Consider the following 20,965-nt stretch of genomic DNA (forward strand, 5'->3'; position numbering starts at 1 on the left):
GTGCCGGCCTCCAAACCAAGTGAGGCCAGTGTGTACTCTATGCTAATCTCGTGCACTGTGAGATCATGATAGACGAAGTGCTAGCCCCGCAAATTTTGAATAGTGTGGGGCAGTCACGCGAGGAGCAGCAGGAGAATGGACTCCTTCCTCTTCTCGGCCACCAACAAGCCTAGGACTGCTCTTCTTCTCAATCTTTGGTGACCTTCCAGACCCAATAGAGAGCCTGAATGTGTTTTGTCTTTGTGTATGTGAGTATGAATGGTAGCCTGCCTGGGTGTGTGTGTGAGAGAGAATGGAAAGCTGTCTGGGTGTATGAATGGTAACTTGCCTGGGGGTGGGTGTATGTATAGTGTAAATGGTAAACTACCTGTCAGGCCGATACAGTACAGTGCGTCGAAAACGCGCATCCAGCCCCCCGAAACTAATATCGCCCGCAACATGCAAATGCATGTTGATGGCCCTATTAGTTATTCCCACGCGATTCAGTAAGTAAAATGTGCAGCCAAGCCGCACATTTTACTTTCAGAAATTAGCGCCTACCCAAAAGTAGGCGTTAATTTCTGGTGGCACCAGGAAAGTGTACAGAAAAGCAGTAAAAACTGCTTTTCTGTGCACCCTCCGACTTAATATCATGGCGATATTAAGTTGGAAGTCCCAAAAGTAAAAAATAATTAAAAAATTTTTTTTAAAAATTTAAAATCAGTCCGCGGCTCGCGGGTTGAAAACCAGATGCTCAATTTTGCTGGCGTCCGGTTTCCAAACCCGTGGTTGTCAGCGGGCTCGACAGCCGACGCCCACTGACAGCTGCCGTTCCTGTCAAAAAGGAGGCGCTAGGGATGCGCTAGTGTCCCTAGCGCCTCCTTTTACCACTGCCCTAATTAGCATATTTTTATTTACTGGATTGCGCGCCCAGGACACTGGCCTGTGCGCGCACTCTCCCGCGTTTCTTTCTGTATCGGCCTGTGTGTGTGTGTGTATGTGTGTGTGAATGGGTGCCTACCTGGAGTGAATGTGTGTGAATGGGGGACTGCTTGGGGGGGATGTGAATGGGAGCCTGCCTGAGTGTGTGTGAGAGAGAGTGAGAGGAAGTGGGAGCGAGTGTATGGGTGTATGGGAGTGGGAGCCTGCATGGGTGTATGGGAGTGGGAGCCTGCATGTGAGAAAGAGCATGTTAGAGCGTGTGTATTTGTGTGGTGATATGAAGCTGTGTGACAGAGAATGTGTGTGTCTATGGGGGGAATGGGAGCCTGCATGTGAGAGACAGCATGAGAGAAAGTGGCAGCCTGCTCGTGAGAGTGAGAGACTGTGTGTGTACATATGTATGGGAGTGGGAACCTGCATGTGAGAGAGCATGTAAGAGTGAGAGCCTGTGTGTGTCTGAGGGGGAATGGGAGCCTGTGTGTGAGACAGCATGTGAGAGTGAGATCCTGTATGTGTGTTTGTGAGAATGAGAACATGCATGTAAGTGCATGTGAGTGTGAGAGCCTGTATGTGTGTGTGGGAGCCTGTGTGTGAATGAGAGCATGTAAGAGTGAGAGCTTGCGTGTGTGTGTGGGAATGGGGTCTTGTGTGTGCGAGAGAGCAAATGAGAGCAAGAGCCTTCATGTGAGAGAGAGCATATGTGAGTGAGAGCCTATGTGTATGAGAGAGCGAGCATGCAAGAGTGGGATCCTGTGTGAGAGAAAGCTTGTGTGTAAGAGCCAGCATATGAGAGAGAGCCTGCGTGTGTGTGTGTTTGTGTGTGTGTATGGAGGAAGGAAAGAAGACAGGAGGAGAGAGAAAAAACAGAAAGAATAAAAGAGACTCTGAAAAAAGAATAAGAAAAAGACAGACAAGGGGAAAAAAAGAGACTGGGACCAACCGATTAGAAAAATAAGATCAGATAACAAAGATAAAAACAATAAAATTTTGACTTTCAGCAATTGGAATATGCCATCTTTGGGAATGTGATTTCTTATATATTTGTATTTTGCTTTTTCTTCAGTATTCCAGAATTCACAGAGTCTGGTTTTGCCTGCATATTTCTGTTTCTAATTTGTAGTCACTTATTCTGTATTAGGAAGGGGTCAGTTTATGATGTACATGTGTGACAGAGATGCAGTATTTTGCTAGTATTTAGTTTCTCTGTAGGGATTTGTAGCAGAGTGGCTTGTTCTGTTCGCCCAGTAAGTGGTGTATTAGTGTTCAAGGGCCTGATGTGTCACACATAGGCTCTCACAGGCAGGCACGTGGGAGAGAGAGCCTGTGTGTGGGAGAGAGAGCATTGGCATGTATATGAGAGAGGGAATGTGTGAAAGAATGAATGTGTTAGTATGTGTGTGTGAATGAGAGAGCAAAGAAATAGTTTGTGTGGCCCTACATCCCCAAACTATAATAATTTCAGGGTGAGTGGAAATCAAAAGGTCCCAGTTATGGAGAGTAGGATTTTGAATCCTTATTTTTAATTACTGAGTATAATTTAATGTTTCTGTTATTTTGAAATATTTTATTATTTTTTGGGGGAGAACTATTAGAACATTTTTTAATTATTGGATGTTTTATTCATCAGATGTTTTGAAATACTTTATTGATGTTTTGGAAATATTAGAATAAATTTAAGCATGCTTTTTAAAATTGGATGTTCTTCGGCTGTGTTAACACATTCTTTTTATTATCAAGGTTTTAATATTATGAATGATGTTTTATATCTCTTGATTTTATTGCTTGATGTTTTGCAAGGAATGATGATGATTCTGTTTTTCCATTGTTGCACTGCATAATATAGTCAGGCTTCTGGTTTCCAGTATAGGTTTTGGTGGCACATTTTTATTTTGTATTTGGTGAGGGTTTGTCTATATTTTAAAGGTCCAGTTCTTGCGTAACTTGAATTCTTGCTGTGAAAATGATGGTACTTATCACTGGCTTTTATGGCATTATGGATCTCTCTTTCTCATTCTTTTTTAAACAGAAGTTTGCTGTTTATTAATTTAATTTGCATGCAGAAAGCGGTTTTGAATATTCTTGCAGAAAATATTTTTTCATTCATATATTTTATTATAACTGCTGTTAGTAGATTATGCGATTATTTTAAGGGCTGGATTTAGCTTATTTTCCCTCTAAGGATTGATAGGCTTTTTGCATCAAAGAAAGTAGTGTTCCCAAGTTAAAGCAGAAGGGTGGACTGTGTTCTAGAGCAGCGATTCTCAACTGGTGTGTCGCAACACACTGGTGTGTCGCCAAGCACCGGAAGATGTGTCACGGCTCCCGGTGTCCCACTGCCCCACTTGTGCGTCCCTTCTCCCCAGGGGAGGACTGGCCAATGGAGTTGGTAGGGGAGTGCCACCGCCAGAGGCCAGGCCGGTGACAGCTAAAGTGTGGAGAGACCCTGCATGCCGTCGCTGGAGGCCAGGCCAGCGGCGGCTGAAGAGTGGAGAGACTCTGCGTGGTGCCGCCGGTGGAGGCCAGGCCGGCGGGGCCAAAGAGTGGAGAGATCCTGTGTGCCACCGCTGGAGGCCAGGCCGGTGGGGCCAAAGAGTGGAGAGACCCTGTGTGCTGCCACCGGAGACCTGGCTGGCGGCAGCTGAAGAGCAGAGAGATGGGAGGCTAGGCTTATTGGGCCAAACAATAAGAAGAGGCTCCATGTGAGCTTGTGTGTGTGTGTGAGAGTGGCAGCTTTTTGTGTGTGTGAGTGGCAGCTTTGTGAGCCTGTGGTAGAATGGGTGCCTGGGTGCGTGAGAGCTTATGTGTGTATGATAGAATGGGAGTGTGAGTGATAGTTTTGTGTGTGTGTGGTAGAATGGGTGCATGAGTGCGAGCTTGTGTGTGTGTGTGGTAGAATGGGTGCCTGGGTGCGTGAGTGGCAGCTTTGTGTGTGTGTGGTAAAATGAGCCATGGATGCGTGAGTGGCAGCTTTATGTGTGTGTGGTAGAATGGGTGCCTGGATGTGTGAGTGGCAGTTTTGTGGGTATGTGGTAGAATGGGAGCAACAGCATTTGTGTGTGATTGAGAGCGTGTATGTGAGAGAGCATGTGTGTGATTGAGCGAGAGACTGGTCAGAGGTGATGTGTTTTTGTGAGAGAAAGACAGACTGGTCAGGAAGATGATCGGTGTTTCTCTGAGAGAAAGACTGGTCAGGGAGGTGACTGGTGTGTGTGTGTGTGAGAGAGAGAGAGAGAGAGAAACAGACTGTTCCGGGAAGTGACTGGTATGTGTGTGAGTGATACAGAGACTTGTCAGAGAGGTGACTGTGGTGTGTGTGAGAAACAAAGACTGGTCAGGGAGGTGACTGGTGTGTCTGTGAGAGACAGCGACTGATCAGGGAGGTGACGTGTGTGTTTGTGTGAGAGACAGAGACTGGTCATGGAGATGACTGGTGTGTGTGTGTGGAAGAGAGAGACAGAGACTGGTCAGGAAGGTGACTGGTATGTGTGAGAGAGACAGACTAGTCAGGGAGGTGACTGGTGTCTGTGTGTGAGAGGCAGAGACTGGTCAGAGAGGTGACAGCTTTGTGTGTGTGTGGCACAATTAAGATCTGGAATTTGTTGCCAGAGGATGTGGTTAGTGCAGTTAGTGTAGCTGGGTTCAAAAAAGGTTTGGATAAGTTCTTGGAGGAGAAGTCCATTAATGGCTATTAATCAAGTTTACTTAGGGAATAGCCACTGCTATTAATTGCATCAGTAGCATGGGATCTTCTTAGTGTTTGGGTAATTGCCAGGTTCTTGTGGCCTGGTTTGGCCTCTGTTCTCCTCAGTCCTATGCCATTAAAATTAGGGATAGCGAAGCAGAGAGACAAAATGACTCCCACAAGGTCCCACAGAGAGCTGCTAGTAGGGAAGATCTCAAATTGCATCCCAGGATTTGTTTCAGTCTCGGAGCTCGGTGCCCTCCTTCTCTTCCAGACCGGCCAGTGTTTGAGGAACCATCCTGACCTGTGCCACTGTACCCACCGAGGAAAGAGTGAATTGCAGCTTCTCCCCACTGCAGCCTCAGAAACTGTAATGACCAGAAGGACCAGAGCTGCCTTCTGTGTGTGCAGCATGTGGAGAGAAAGGTGATTTCTATCAATCCGAGTGCTTCCTCTCTGCTGGTGTAATACAGGGCATGAGGAATCCAGCCAGAAGTGGCACAGAATGAGGGACAGGAATGCCCATGTTTATGTTGATCATAATTATGAATGGTTTGTTATGTAAGCTGTCTCGTGAAAATGAAGAGTGCATGTTATAAATGTTTTAAAATATGTAGATCTCTCTTCCGACTTGTTACAGAAGAGTACAATGCAGCACAGAGACATTCCTAAATGGACCCAGTATCCTGAATGTCTTGATCCCTGAATAAATGTAGTGCTTAGAAGCTTGCCGAGACCTAATGGACAGCTTGTATGCTATAGTAATCAAAGTGAAGCCAGCATTTCAGACTGCTTGTCAATAAAAAGCACCGGCCTGTTAAGAATGTCTATTGATTAGAATGCACATTGGGGTCCACTTAAAGTAGACATCTGCTAATGAAAGAGACCTGGTTAAAGATTATATTTTTCAGTTTCAGATTTCTGAGTCTTATTCATCATGAACCTGGCACCTCTAGGACTGGAGGGCTCAGGGGATGGGTGCAGGGATACAGAGCCTGTCACCTCTAGGACTGGAGGGCTCAGGGGATGGGCGCAGGGATACAGAGCCTGTCACCTCTAGGACTGGAGGGATCAGGGGATGGGCGCAGGGATACAGAGGCTGTCACCTCTAGGACTGGAGGGCTCAGGGGATGGGCGCAGGGATACAGAGCCTGTCACCTCTAGGACTGGAGGGATCAGGGGATGGGCGCAGGGATACAGAGGCTGTCACCTCTAGGACTGGAGGGATCAGGGGATGGGAGCAGGGATACAGAGCCTGTCACCTCTAGGACTGGAGGGATCAGGGGATGGGAGCAGGGATACAGAGCCTGTCACCTCTAGGACTGGAGGGATCAGGGGATGGGAGCAGGGATACAGAGCCTGTCACCTCTAGGACTGGAGGGATCAGGGGATGGGCGCAGGGATACAGAGCCTGTCACCTCTAGGACTGGAGGGCTCAGGAGATGGGCACAAGAATACAGATCCTGTCACCTCCCAGTGGACATGTACAGGGGTGTAGGGTGACAGCTGAAGTTGGTGGTGCACCAGAAAATGTGCTGCTGCTAGGTGCTCTAGAACAGTGGCTCTCAACCATTTTTTGGCCGGGACACACCTGAAAAATGGTTCTCACATGCGTGACACACTGAACATGTGACTATCACGGGGCTAAATGTAAATATATATTCTGCATCCTCAGGAACCCCAACAATGGGTGCAGAGCATAACTAGGGCATTACCCTGTACAACTCGCCATACAAAAAAGATATTCTGGTTCTGATGACATCTCAGTAAAAGCAAAACAAACTCCCTTTACTACCAGGCACAATACCCCTCCTTATAAAAAGGCAATAATTTACCGCTAATGCATATCCTATTAAGAAAACACAACAAATAAGATTGATGCAAATGCCTACATGCTAGTAACATACCTCACCTCGGTCACACACCCAGAACTGACCTTCACCAAGTACAGAAAAACCATAAATTATAAATATGGAGACAGAAACTGGAATGGAAAACCAAAAAAGCCACTTTGCATGCAGTGCGAACCTGGAGAAATGGAAAGAGAAAGCAAATGTTGCTTACCTGTAACAGGTGTTCTCACAGGACAGCAGGATGTTAGTCCTCACATATGGGTGACATCATCAGGATGGAGCCCAATCACAGAAAACGTCTGTCAAAGTTTCCAGAAATTTGACTGCAGGGTTAGTGCCATCCTGGGCATGCCCAGGATGGCACTAACCCTGCAGCCAGCAGAGGTTCCCCTTCAGTCTTATTTGAAAGCTACATGCTAGTAAATTACCTCACCTCGGTCACACACCCAGACACACCCAGACCCTCACCTCGGTCACACACCCAGACATAACAAAACGTTACGAACCCAACACCTCGGGGCGGGTTTCGTGAGGACTAACATCCTGCTGTCCTGTGAAACACAGGACAGCAGGATGGTAGTCCTCACATATGGGTGAGTACCGAGCTGAGGATGTCCGAACATGCACCAAATGTACCCAATGGCATGCAACAGGCACAATAACTGGGGTGGAATTTGGTCGAGGGCATCCTGAACCTCACTGGGCAGGCGGAAGGGTGTAGGTACGTCACGTTGGAAATAAGTTACGCAGGACAGACTGGCCGAAGATGGAATCTTGTCTTCCGGCTTTGTCCAAGCAATAGTGGGCTGCGAAAGTGTGGAGAGAACTCCAGGTGGCAGCCCTGCAAATGTCAGGAAGCGGCACCGATCTAAGGTGTGCTACTGAAGTCACCATGGCCCTCACAGAGTGTGCTTTAACACGGTCTTGAAGTGGAATGCCTGCTTGCTGATAGCAAAAAGATATGCAGTCTGCCAACCAGGTTGCCCTAATTTGTTGGGATGGAAAGAGACGAATAACTGAGTGCTCTTCCTGTGGGCAAGTGTAAGGTCTAGGTAGAACGCTAGAGCCCGTTTACAGTCAAGGGTATGCAGAGCCTGCTCTCCTGGATTGGAATGGGACCTGGGAAAGAAGGCAGGTAGTATGATGGATTGATTAATGTGAAACTCCGAAACTACCTTGGGTAAAAATTTAGGGTGAGTGGGAGTACCGACTGGTCATGCAGGAGTTTAGTGTAAGGCAGATAGGTAACTAGGGCCTGTAACTCACTAACCCTGCGAGCTGAAGTGGTAGCTAAAAGGAAAATCACTTTCCATGTGAGATATTTTAGGGCACAGGAGTAAAGAGGCTCGAATGGAGTTTTCATGAGCCAACCGAGAACCAGATTAAGGTCCCAAGAAGGGGCCGGAGGACGTAAAGTTGGCTTGATATGGAGAAAGCCCTTTAGAAATCATGTTACGAGGGGTTGTACTGATATAGGGACATCCCCGACACCTTTATGGAAGGCAGCTACTGCACTGACATGCATTTTGATGGAAGAGGTTTTTAGACCTGACTCTGACAAATGCCAGAGATAGTCCAAAAACCTTGGGATTGGACAGGAAAAGGGATCAAGGGACTGTGAAGTGCACCATGATGTGTACCGTTTCCATTTATAGGAATAAGATTTTCTTGTGGAAGGCTTCCGTGAAGCAATCAGGACACAAGAAACCGAATCTGAAAGGTTAAGTGGTTGAAGGATTAACCTTTCAACATCCATGCCGTCAGGGACAAGGCCAGAAGATTGGGATGGCGTAGGCATCCGTTGTTTTGAGTGATCAGATGCGGGTCCGTTCCCAAGGGAATGTGCCTGCAGATGGAGAGATCCTGAAGTATTGGAAACCACACTTGGAGTGGCCAGTGAGGTGCTATCAGGATCATCGTTCCCTTGTCCTGACGCAACTTCACGAGAGTCTTCGAGAAAAGAGGAAGTGGAGGGAATGCAGAGAGCAGACCGGTTGCCCACGAGAGGGAGAATGCATCTCTGGGCAGGGAGCGCTCGCTCCGAATGAGGGAGCAGAAATTGTCGACTTTGTGGTTCTGAGGGGACGCAAAGAGGTCTATCTGGGGATAATCCCATTGTTGGAAGATGAAATTCGCTACCGAGGGGTTGAGAGACCACTCGTGCGGTTGGAAGACACGACTCAGTTTGTCTGCCAAGACATTGTCCACTCCAGGTAAGTAGGTGGCCCTGAGGTACATTGAGTGGGAGAGCGCTTCCGCCCAAATCTGCGCAGCTTCCTGACACAGAAGGAAGGAGCTTGTGCCTCCCTGCTTGTTGATGTACCACATGGCCACTTGGTTGTCCATCTGAATCAGGATGACGTGATTTGACAGGCGTTCCTGAAAAGCCCTGAGAGCATATCGCATTGCTTGAAGTTCTAGGAAGTTTATTTGATAGAGATGTGAATCGGAACTGGCATCGGTTCGGATTCCGGTTCCGATTCACATCGTGAAATTTTATCTTGCAGTCCGATCGGGTTTTTTTTTTTTTATCGGCTGCGCCCGAGCTGATAACAAAAAAATACATCTTTAAAAATGGCGCGGGCCATCCAGTGCACCTTCCATGTGACAGGGGCCAACCAATGGCACCGATAGCCCCTGTCACATGGTAAGAGCAAAGGGCCATCAGCGCCATTTTGATTAGTGGCAGCCGACAGCCCGAGCGTGGGAGAATGCTCCCGGGACCCCGCTAAACCACCAGGTATTTAAAAAAAATTTTTTTTGGGGGGAGGGTCCGGAGGGTGGGGGGATACTAACAAACTCATTTTAAAGGGTCAGGTTGTGTTTTTAGGTTGTGTCCTTTCTCCCGCCCCCCCCCCCCATAATGATAAGAAAACCCACTAAATTAATCGTGGGGTTTCCTATCGCTATCGGGGACCCCCCTGATATGTGACGATATTGAAAATATCAGACGATATTTTCAATCGTCAGATAAACCATTCACATCCCTATTATTTGATGTTTGGCTTCCCCTGGAGACCAAGACCCTTGTGTCTGTAGATTGTCCACATGGCTCCCCTACCCGAGATTGGAAGCGTTGGTGGTGAGAATAAGTTGAGGATCTGGCACTTGAAAGGACAGTCCCTGGAGGAGATTGTTCTGATCTTTCCACCAGGTGAGAGACAGATGGAGTGAGTCGGTGATGTGGACAATGGTCGACAGAGGCTGAACAGCTTGAATCCATTGTGACCTCAGAGTCCAATGCATGAGCCTCATGGCCAGGCGGGCCATTGGTGTGACATGGATTGAGTACGCCATTTGTCCTAAAAGGACGAGGAATTGGCGAGCTGTTGCTGTATGCTGAGAATGCAACTGGTGAGTGAGAGACACGAGGGTTTGCGCTCGTTGTTGAGGTAGAAAGGCTTTTTCCTGCAAGGTGTCCAAGTCTGCCCCAATGAACGACAAGGTTTGAGATGGGACTAAATAGGATTTTTCGTAATTGACGAGAAATCCTAGAGAAATTAGAGTGTGTAGGGTCAAATCGAGGGATGACCGAGCGGCTTGCTGGGTTGGAGCCCTGATTAACCAGTCGTCCAGATAGGGGTAGACATGAACACCTTCTTTCCAGAGACAAGCTGCGACAACCACGAGACATTTGGTAAAGACTCGTGGTGCCGATGCTAGGCCGTACGGAAGCACGCGGTATTGATAGTGCTTTGGGACTACTAAAAACCTGAGGTACTTGCGATGAGCTGAAGCTATCGCAATGTGTGTGTATGCGTCCTGAAGGTCCAGAGGGCAGAGCCAGTCTCCTCTTTGCAGAAGAGGTAGAAGTGAGCCCAAGGTTACCATCTTGAACTTTTCTTGCTGTAGGTACTTGTTGAGAGCACGTAGGTCCAGAATTGGATGAACTCCCCCGGATTTTTTGGGGATCAAAAAGTACCAGGAATAGAACCCTAGGCCTTGCTGCAAGAGTGGGATGGGTTCTATTGCTCTTAACTGGAAAAGAAGGGAAACCTCCTGCTCTAGAAGGACAGAATGGTCGGATACTCTCCATGCTTGCAGAGGTGGTGAGTCCGGTGGAAGAGCAAGAAAGTTTAAGTGGTAACCCTGAGCAATGATTGCTAGCACCCATTGGTCGGTTGTGATTGACTGCCACATGCCGTGAAAGTGGCACAATCAACCTCCCACTGGTATGCTTGGCAGAGGAATCAGGCTGCTGCTCTCCAAGTGAAAGTCAAAAACCGGAAGCAGGCCCCAGCTGGGGAGCTGCTTGCGGCTTTTGTTTTCGGGCCTGGCGAGGCTGAGGTTTTTGAGAAGGTCTCGTAGTTCGGGACCTTGCTGGTGGAGGATAGTACTTCCTTGGACGGAAGAATGACTTCTTAGAGCCCTTCCTTAACGGCTGTCTTGAGGGGATGTCGGAAGGAATCGATGAGAGCTGTTTAAGGGTCTCATGATGGTCCTTTAATTCAGCCACTATTTGCTGGATCTGTTCACCGAACAGATTGTCTCCTACACATGGTAGGTCAGATAGCCTGTCTTGTACTTCTGGCCGAAAGTCAGAAGATTTGAGCCAGGCCCATCGTCTTGCCGAAATGGCAGCTGCAGACACTCTAGTAGAGGTGTCGAAGATATCGTAAGCTGTTCTTATCTCATGCTTTCCTGCCTCAAACAATTTGTTGACAAGGATTTGAAGCTGTTGTTGGAATTGGTCAGGTATCTGCTTGAAAATGACCCTATTGTACTGGGTCATATACAGCTGGTAAGCAGCAATTCTGGAGATGAGCATGGCCCCTTGGAACACTCGTTGACCTATATTGTCTAGGAACTTGGGTTCCTTAACAGGAGGGGTAGATGAGTGAGGCTTCGTCCTTTTTGCTTTCTTTTGAGCCGATTCCACCACCATTGAGTGGTGGTCGAGCTGAGATTTTTGAAAGCCGAGTGCTGACTGTACTAAATAGGTAGTGTCAGCTTTTCTATGGACTGGGGCAATGGATCCTGGGTTTTCCAAGTTCTTTTTGAGGAGGTCAAGAAGAACTTGATGAACGGGAATAGAAGTGATCACTTTAGGGGCATCCAGGAATTGGAGGAGCTCCATCATCTCGTGCCTATCATCCTGCTCCGTCTGAAGCTGAAAAGGGACCAACTCAGACATTTCCTTCACAAAATTAATGAAAGAAAGGTCCTCTAGAGGAGAACACTTTCTACTTTCAGTAGGAGAGGGAGGTGAAGGTAAGTCATCGGTGTCTGTGGAAGTATCATCACCCCAGGTGTCATAAGGATCAGCAGACTGACCTGTAGGACGAGAAGGGGGTTGGATACCCGAAGGCCTCGGCTGAGGCTCCGAGAAAATCGAAGGAATCGCCGGGGGCCCCGTGGACAGCCTGGAAGGCATCGGTGCCGGTATCGAAGGCATTGATGGCGCCGATGTGCGTATCGCTCCCGATGAATGAATCGGTGGCGAGGGACGAAATGGCATCGATGGCTGAGGCTATACTCCAGAAGGAGGAATGCGGAATGGTGTTTCTCCTCCCGATGAAGCTGTCAACGAGGAGTGCACCGGAGCCATCGGAGACCCAGGAATCACCGGTGAAAGGGCGGTCATGAGCGCCTCCATTCGGGATAGCAGCGGTGCCAGAGCTGCTGTCATCTGGTCAGTGACCGGTTCCACTCTCGGTGCTGGAGGAACCTGGAGCCGTTGCATCGCCTTGTCGATGGCCTCCTGGACCAGCCGATCCAGTTCTTCCCGGAGACCGTGAAGACGTCGATGGCGGATGGTCACCGGACGGAGGTCGATGCTGGTGCGACTTCGACGGCGCCGGTTCCGATGACGTCGATGCGATGGACGGCGTCGGGGTGTGAGCACGGAAGAGGAGTCCCATCTTCTCCATTCTGGCTTTGCGACCTTTTGGTGTCATGAGGGCACATTTGGTGCAAGTCAGGACATCATGCTCACGGCCTAAACACATTACACAGACTCCATGAGGGTCTGTGATAGACATGGTACGAGTACAGTCTGGGCACTGACGAAACCCCGACGCCATGGCCATAGAAAAAAATCGAGCCGCGGTACGGTCCACGGCCAATAGGCCGTGAAGGCCAAACTCGACGGTACCGCAGCCTGAGAAAAGTTAGAGGAGGGACCCCTGTGGGGCAATTTAAGTTTAATTAACTCCGTGAGGAAAATTCCTGTCAGGAATCTCTTCAGAGCTCCTAAACCACGAGGCTACTGCTGCGCGGAAAAAAGAAGACTGAAGGGGGACCCCTGCTGGCTGCAGGGTTAGTGCCATGCTGGGCATGCCCAGAAGGGGCCAGTCAAAGTTCTGGAAACTTTGACAGAAGTTTTCCGTGATTGGGCTCCATCCTGATGATGTCACCCATATGTGAGGACTACCATCCTGCTTGTCCTGTGAGAAATATAGCACCTAGCAGTCCCAGGATCTGCAATAATGCACACAAACTAACCTGCACAGTTACACCTGTATTATGGAACACACTCAAAAAGTAACAACCCTATCTATGAAAAGACAGCACTACAAATACTACACCAGGTCCCTAAATACCAATACACCTCCTATTAGGAAAATAGAAAAGCCAAGCTGCTATAGATCCCCACACAGAAATAATTGTAAAACTATACTAATAAATGTTACAAAACAGCTGATGAACAGAATAACATCCAATAATTAAAAACTCATAAAAAATATTAAAAATTGTTCAAATATGTATTTATTTATTTATTTATTTATTTATTTATTTATACCGATATTAGTGGGGACATCATATCGATTTACATCAAAAAACATATAGAATGGAAAGTACATAGAACAGGGTAATGGGGAGAGAGAAATAGGAACTGTGAGATCGTAGGTATGAAAAGTACATAGGAGTAAGGCTACTCGGAAACAACTGAGAGCCAGTAAAAATTAACATTAAGTATAACATATGTAACCCAAAACATTTGTAACAAGGGTTCAGGGTGTGTTTGCATGGAAGGGGGGGGGGGGATATTATTGCTGATAGGCTTGTTTGAAAAGCCAGGTTTTCAAGTTGGCTCTAAATTTAAAGGTGTAAGTCTCGAGCCGGAGTGGGGGATAGAGAATTCCAGAGCGAGGGGCCAGCAATAGATAGGGCTCGGTCCCTTGTGGAGGTAAGGTGTGCTTTTTTTAGTGAGGACACGTGGAGGGTTCCATTGTTGGAGGCTCTGGTGGATTTGTTAGATCGTATGGGACAGAATGGCTCGATGAGCCAGTTTGAGTTGTGTGTGGTATAGCTTTGTGGGTCAGTGTTAGGGTTTTATATAAGATGCGAGAGGGGATTGGGAGCCAGTGCAAGTTCCTGAGGAGGGGCGTGATATGGTCATATTTGCGGGCGTTAGAAATGGTTCTCGCTACTGCATTCTGCAGCATTTGGAGGGGTTTTATAGATGAGTAGGGGAGGCCTAGGAAGAGGGAGCTGCAGTAGTCCATTTTTGCTGAGAGGGTGGCCTGGATGACGGTGCGAAAATCACTGGCATGAAGTAAGGGTTTTAGTTTCTTCATGACATTGAGTTTGAAGAAACCTTCATTAAGGATTAGGTTGATATGTTTTTTTTAGGTTCAGTTGTTGGTCAATCTGAACCCCGAGGTTTCGTGCACAGGGCTGCCTATTGAAGATGTCATAGGCGGGATCATTTGCGATGGCAGATTTGGGGGGGTGAGTGTTGTGAAATGAGGAGTAGTTCTGTTTTAGATGCATTTAGAGCTAGGTGAAGGTCAGAAGAGCATTGATGGAGGCAAGACAATTTTTCCAGAGATCCAATGTGTTTGTTAGGGTATCCTGGATGGGTATGATGATCTGCACATCGTCAGCGTATAGGAAGAATTTGAGGCCGAGGTCAGATAGAAGTTGGCAGAGGGGGGTAAGGTATATGTTGAAAAGGGTGGAGGAGAGGGAGGTGCCCTGGGGGACTCCCTGGGAGAGAGCGTGGTGGGCGGATTCTGAGTTGCCTATTTTAACTGAGAATTTTCTATTGGTGAGATATGATGTGAACCAATGGAGTGCTGTGCCTGAGAGGTCAATGTAGGCTAGACGGGTAAGGAGGAGCTTATGGTTTATAGTGTCAAAGGCGACGGAGATGTCCAAGAGGGCTAGTATGTAGCAGGATCCTTGGTCCATGCCTCTGAGAAGGAAATCGGTGAGGGAGAGAAGGAGGGTTTCTGTGTTAAGGTGCTTGAGGAAGCCGAATTGGGAGGAGTGCAAAATCTTGTTTTCTTCCAGATAGTCTGTTAGTTGATTGTTGACTACCTTTTCCATAATTTTTTAGATGAAAGGGAGATTGGAGATGGGGCGAAAGCTAGCTGGGTCCTTCGGGTCTAAGGATGGTTTTTTTTTAGGAGGGGTTTGACTGCAGCATGCTTGAGGGAGTCAGGGACGATGCCTGACGATAGTGAGCAGTTGATAATGTCAGCCAATGGTTTGGCTATGGTGTCAGGTATTGTAAGGAGGGCTTTGGTGGGGACGGTGTCAGAGGGATGGGTGGCTGGTCTAATCTTTTTGAGGATTGAGGCTATTTCCAGGGAGGATGTGAGGTCGAGGGAGTTGAGGGAAGCAGTAGTTAGGCATGGGCCGAGGGAGAGGGGCTGAGGGTCTGGGGTGAATCTGAGAAGGATGTTTGCTATTTTGTTGTGAAAGTATTTGCTGCCTGCCTCTTTTTTCAAAACAGCAGACATATTACATAATACCCAATAATTAAAATGGCAATCAATCAAGAAAAATAAACTTAAAAAGCCACCTTTACTTACCCCCAGCAACTCTCCTACTCCTTTCCCTTGCAGGCCAATAGCACTCACCAGAAGCAGCAGTGACTGCTGAAGCTGTGTCCTCATGGTCCTCTTCCTTAGGGACCACAACCAGCCACTCACACATAGTCTCTGTCTCACACACACCAGTCACCTCCCTGTCCAGTCTCTCTCTCTCACACACACCCATAGTCACATAAGAAATTGCCATGCTGGGTCAGACCAAGGGTCCATCAAGCCCAGCATGATGGACTGTCATTTGGAAAATTTGTTTAGGACCTTGTGGACAAGTTCATCTGACCACACTTCTTTTTGCCAAAATAAAACACAGCCAACACCAACACCAACACATACTTTTTTTTTTACAAATTCTTACCACATATATACATATTTGTACACAACTATCTTTACTCTTACAAAACAAGTGGCCCCTCAGTCGGGCTCCTCAAGAATTGCTCCAACCCTCCTGGGATAATTCTATAACTGCTCGCACTGGTGCAAACCCTGTAGGTAACTTTTTACACACTTTGGGGCAGATTTTCAAAGGGTTACGCGCGTATATTACCCCGAAAACCCGCTCCCTATTTTGCATAGGCTCAGCGATGCGAGCAAGCCCCGGGACGCGCGTATCTCCCGGGGTTTGAAAAAAGGGGCGGGACGTGGGCGGTCCGTGGTGGGGCGGGGGTGTGGCCAGAGGCCTCCGAAGGCCTGCTAGGCCGGGGAATCGTGCGCTGGCACTTGGCAAATGTACTTCCAAGCAATAGGTTGACAGAGGGCAAAGGTCTTTGCTGTCATTGTTATTGTGACCAAGGATAGCTGTAGACATTCAGGGGTCAATGTTCAAAGGAGTTTGAATGGGCAATTTTTTTTCAGTTACCCAGACAAAAAGCTTTAATTGAATATTTTATCTACTTTCACCAGCGAACTTTTCCCAGGGTAAAAAGGTTACCTGGATAATTTTATACATGGGTAAAATGAAAGAGGGCAGGGGCATTCTGGGAGTGGAGCTAATTTTAGCTGAGTAATGTCGCTGCTGCGTGCTACCCAGCTAAACTTACCTGGATAAGTCTGATCATAGAAAACATTGCCCTAATTTCACCCAGGTAACTTTACCTGGAATATTCAGCGGTAGATCTACTGGGCTAAGTCCTGCTAATTTCTCACCTTATGTTATGCAGATAAAATTACCTGGGTAAATTCCCACTTCTCAGAAGCTTGAGGCTTGACTGCAGTCTACACCTCAAATGATTTTTTGAGCTGACCATCTGTTTTTTTTCTGTGAGCTTTAAGCTAGTATCATACTGTGTCCTACAGCCATTGCAGTGCTTGCATTTATAGGGTGGTTGTGGAGGGAGAAATGGTCCGATGCCAATGACCTTTTGAGGCAGGGTGGTTAGATTCCTCTCTGAGTCTCCCCTTTGCATGCTCCCTTCTGTTCTCTGACACCACTTTTGGAAGATCCTGCCTGACTGTTACGTTTGGTGGCTCGCAGAATTGCCTCACAAGCCACCTCTGCTGATCGCTGCTGCCGGAGGCCTTCTATTGTGGCAGAACACCGCCGTCCATGCACGCTGCCAATCGTTGCTGACACAGGCTTCCCATGTGCACACATAATATAGGCCCCTCAGGGGGAAACACCGAGTGGCACCTTCTGATGACGTCAGCCCCCCTGGGCTTTTTAAGCAATGTCCCTGCAGCATTACTTTGCCTCAGCAATAGGTCTCCTGCCTAGCAGTACATGTTGCTTGCATGCTCCTGGTTCTTGTTCCCCACATTCCTGAATCCAGCCTTGTCTCATCCAGACAAAGCTGGACGAGGCGTCCAGCTTTGTCAAACTGCCTTGTCTTTTCCACCTCCCTTGTCCAGCCTTGCCTTGTCCTATTCATCTTGTCCAGTGTCTTCAGTGTCTCTTCGTCCACCCTTGGCTTGACTCTCTGGATCTTGACCTCTTGCTTGGACCTGACCATGATTGCCTGCCGCCTGGACCTGACCACTCTTGCTAGCCGCCTGCCCTGACCTTGGCCTGCCTCTGATTCCATTAGTCTGCTGCCTGCCCTGACCCTGGTATGCCTTTGGATTCTAGTTATCCTCTCCACCCTAGGGACCTGCCTATGTGCTGCTGACTGCCAGAAACCAATGGCTCAACCTGTGGTGCAGGCTGCTGGGATAGGGGAAGCTCCAGACTGTCCGGCTACAGGGCGCAGTCAGCAGCTGTTGGCGTAGGCCTTGGGGGTTCGCCCTCGAGGCTGTGTCAACTACGCCACAGCACAAAGGGCTCTCACCCCCCCACTACCTGTCATACTGACACAAAGGACAAATAGTTTTCGACATGTGATGATGTCAATTTTCTGCGGATTGTACTAGTTCTCTCACTTCCCTGTGCACTAACATGTAACCCCATCTGCCAGGCTTACGTGTGCAACCCTCAGTATCCAACAGAAAGCAGAAACTGAACATGCTCAGTTTAGCATGATCATTCCTTCGGTAAGAAATACGCTCATGCTATTTAGCCAGTGTATTTTCAGATTTCCATGACTGAGAATGGTATGAGTACGCTACTGGGGACACTTTTGACCATGTCCATGCTAACTCATTTTGCATCACTTCTCAATGGCTTTTTAATGTGCATGTTTCATTTTTTTGTGAGCCCAAGCTAAAAATATTAGGCTATGAGTTTTCACTGCATAGGCTTCATAACCAGTGTTTAATAGGAGGCATTACATAAATATCTCATTTGGGGTTTGACTGCCGAGTAGCACAGGGAAAAAGAGTATGGTCCACATCCCAGCATTTGTGATACAGAGATTTACACAGATTTAGAGCCTGATTTACTACAACTTTTCTCCCATTCTGTGTGTATGGTAGAAAAGCTTGGGAATTCTGGTCATCTATGCCAGCGCTAGCCATAGAATAGGCACAGAGAGGTCCAATGACCTACTCAAGGTCAACCAAAGAGTAAGTGACGGGGCCAGCTTTAGAAGGGAGGCACAGGGTCAGAAAGTGACCTCTCCAAACCTACATAGAGCCTGCACTGGACCTTTGTCCATCTCTCTCCCCTCCTTATCCTCACTCCTTTTACTCCTATAGTTTGTCTCTGTTCTCTTGCTTCTTTAGGAGGAGAAGTCTATCCTAGTCTGCTCACGCGGTGAATGAGGAGAGCTCCCCTCTCGTCCTGACTTTTATATCGCACTGGGTTGCTTCCTTTCGCCTGTTCCTATGGGACTGCCATTGGCGTTCTGCAGGTTCTCCCATCCATACCTGTATGTTTGCACAAGCGGGCAAGACATGTGTGGGGATCTCGTTCTTGGCACTTTCTAAATCCGGGTTGCCTTGGAACAGGTTCTTAATCGTGGCGGTGGTAGCTGTTGTGGTCTGTGCCGGAGGCTCTGGCTGGGGCCATATATCAGTGCCATTACCAAATGCTTGAATCGAGTTTCCTGTACAAAAGTAAAAAAGAAAAAAAATAAAGAGGCAATATTAGGAAAGAATAAGAACATTGTTTTTAAAGAAAGAAATGAAAGAGCTGGGGGGGGGGGGGGGGGGTTAGTTTTGCTGGTGTGCAGGCGCCGGCTTCAGAGAGTTTCTGTTTTCCAGTGGCAAACGTAGTTTCATAGAATCCTTCTTGGCTATAAATTAATAAAGATCTTCAGCTAACTCAGCGAAATTCATTCTCACTGGAAAGCCAACAGCTCGACAGACAGCAGGAGGTTCCTGCTAATCCTCCTTGTGATTTCTCTTCATAAATTTCTTCTGTTTCGCTGTCAGCCTGGCTCCAACTTCAGGGTCCTGTTCCGTCATGTGCATTTTAGTTTGGATTCAGTGTTATTATCACAACATGTTATCAGGTTGTCTGATGCCACAATTAGCACTTTATAACAATAATTAATAATAGCTATTTATATTACTACCCTCAGCATATGCTGTACGGTACAAGACAACTGGTACAACTTCAAGGTCTTTACTCTGACGTGCTTGTGCTCCGGCATTTGAGCACATGAAGGTTATACAACCTGTTTAAGGTCACAGAGTGAGCACATGGAGGTTAAACAACCTGTTTAAGGTCACACAGTGAACCCATGGAAGTCAGGTTACTGGCTCAGGGTCACAGGGTGAGTGATCAATAGGGGACTCAAGCCAAGGCTACAGAAACAGTGGTGGATTCATGGGCTGGACTCCTAGAGGCGTAGTGATCATATGGTGTAGTATGTATTTGTTTTAATCTTTGATATTCTTTGATGTTTTTCAAATGATTTAATTCTGTATATTCTGCTAAGAGACAGGGAGGGCAGTTTTCCATGGTCAGTAGTGGGCTGAAGTCTGCATGCAGAACGAGAGGGAGCGTATTCCAGCATGGCACATGTGCACCCATTTCCTTCCTCTCGTTAGCACGTGCAAATGTATGCATATAGGTCTATGTGTGCACTTTCAAACCTTGTCCCAACCCCATCCCCAGAATACGCCTCTTTCTAGTGAGGGATTGCTTCTGCACATACTTTTATGCAAACAACCCCGGGGCCATTCTTGAAAGCCCATTTAAGTGCAGAAAATCATGTTTTATGAGCATAAATCCTTTCTGTTTTGTAGGTTATAAATAAATCGATAAAACCAATAAAACCGATACAAGTGAATTGAAGAAAACCTGGGGTTAACACAAAGGATCCCCAGTGGCAAAGGGGACGGTAAAGAAGGTCTGGGACGAGCTACACCAAGCGGCAGTTACAAGCCAAAGCAGTGGTGTCACGGCTGCATCAAACTTTCAAGAAGGCAACGGAGCTTCCAAGGGGGCTCGAGTATCCTGCATGGGGGTATCATGGTTAAAGCCCAAACGTGGATGAGAATGGGGAAGCTAAACCATTTTTTGGGGGGATATTAGCCTTATTTATTTTGGTGGTGGTGAGGAATTATTACAGAGCTTGCTTACACTTTCTCAGCAGTCTCTGACTGCTGAGAAAGTGTTAAATAAATAAATAAACAATAAGACATGCAAGGATCCTGGGTAAGAATCAAAGCTGAAGATCATTAAACCTGAAATGGCCTACGGGCAGAGCTGATTAAGGACAGCACTTCTGGTGGACTTTGAACATGCTTGGGACTGATATAGATGGCGATGGTGGGTAAAAGGTTCAGAGGGTTAGGCAACTGACCAGATTGGTGGGAAGTAGTTGGATTACAGCCAATTCCAGCCATTTCACGGTCTTCCTGTGGAGATCTCAGCCAATTCCAGTCTTCACAGACTCTGCCTATGGTGGTCACAGTCTCTGACTGCTGAGATCTAAGGCAACTCCAGCCTTCGCAGAATCTGCCTGTGGAGATCTCACAATCCCAATCTTCACAGTCTCTGACTGCTGAGATCTAAGGCAACTCCAGCCTTCGCAGAATCTGCCTGTGGAGATCTCACAATGCCAATCTTCACAGTCTCTGACTGCTGAGATCTAAGGCAACTCCAGCCTTTGCAGAATCTGCCTGTGGAGATCTCACAATCCCAATCTTCACAGTCTCTGGCCTTTGGAGAGTAGAGCCAATGCCAGCCATCGTAGACACTGCCTGTGGAGATCTCAGCTATTTCCAGCCTTTGCAGGCTCTGCCTGTTGGGATCACAGCAGGAAGAGGTTTCTCCCTCTGTATTGGCTGCTGTGAGATTCCTCATCCCTGGGACTTGCCAAAAATGGTGCTGGACACAGCTTAAAAATCAATTATTTTGTGCTTAAACAACATTTTTAGAAAAGGCACATGAATGACAGGTATGCTAG

General features: G+C 47.5%; 1 protein-coding gene across 1 annotated transcript in view; it reads right to left on the reverse strand.

The window, feature by feature from the left end:
- The window catches only part of GFRA1 (GDNF family receptor alpha 1), a 349,872-nt gene that overhangs the window by 16,981 nt on the left and 311,926 nt on the right, over positions 1–20,965 (reverse strand). Inside the window, exon 7 of the mRNA XM_029610475.1 lies at positions 18,474–18,652. Within this exon, the coding sequence (XP_029466335.1) occupies positions 18,474–18,652 (179 nt within the window). The remainder of the gene's footprint in view (positions 1–18,473; positions 18,653–20,965) is intronic.

This window comes from Rhinatrema bivittatum, chromosome 7 (assembly GCF_901001135.1).
Source record: "Rhinatrema bivittatum chromosome 7, aRhiBiv1.1, whole genome shotgun sequence".
NCBI lineage: Eukaryota > Metazoa > Chordata > Amphibia > Gymnophiona > Rhinatrematidae > Rhinatrema > Rhinatrema bivittatum.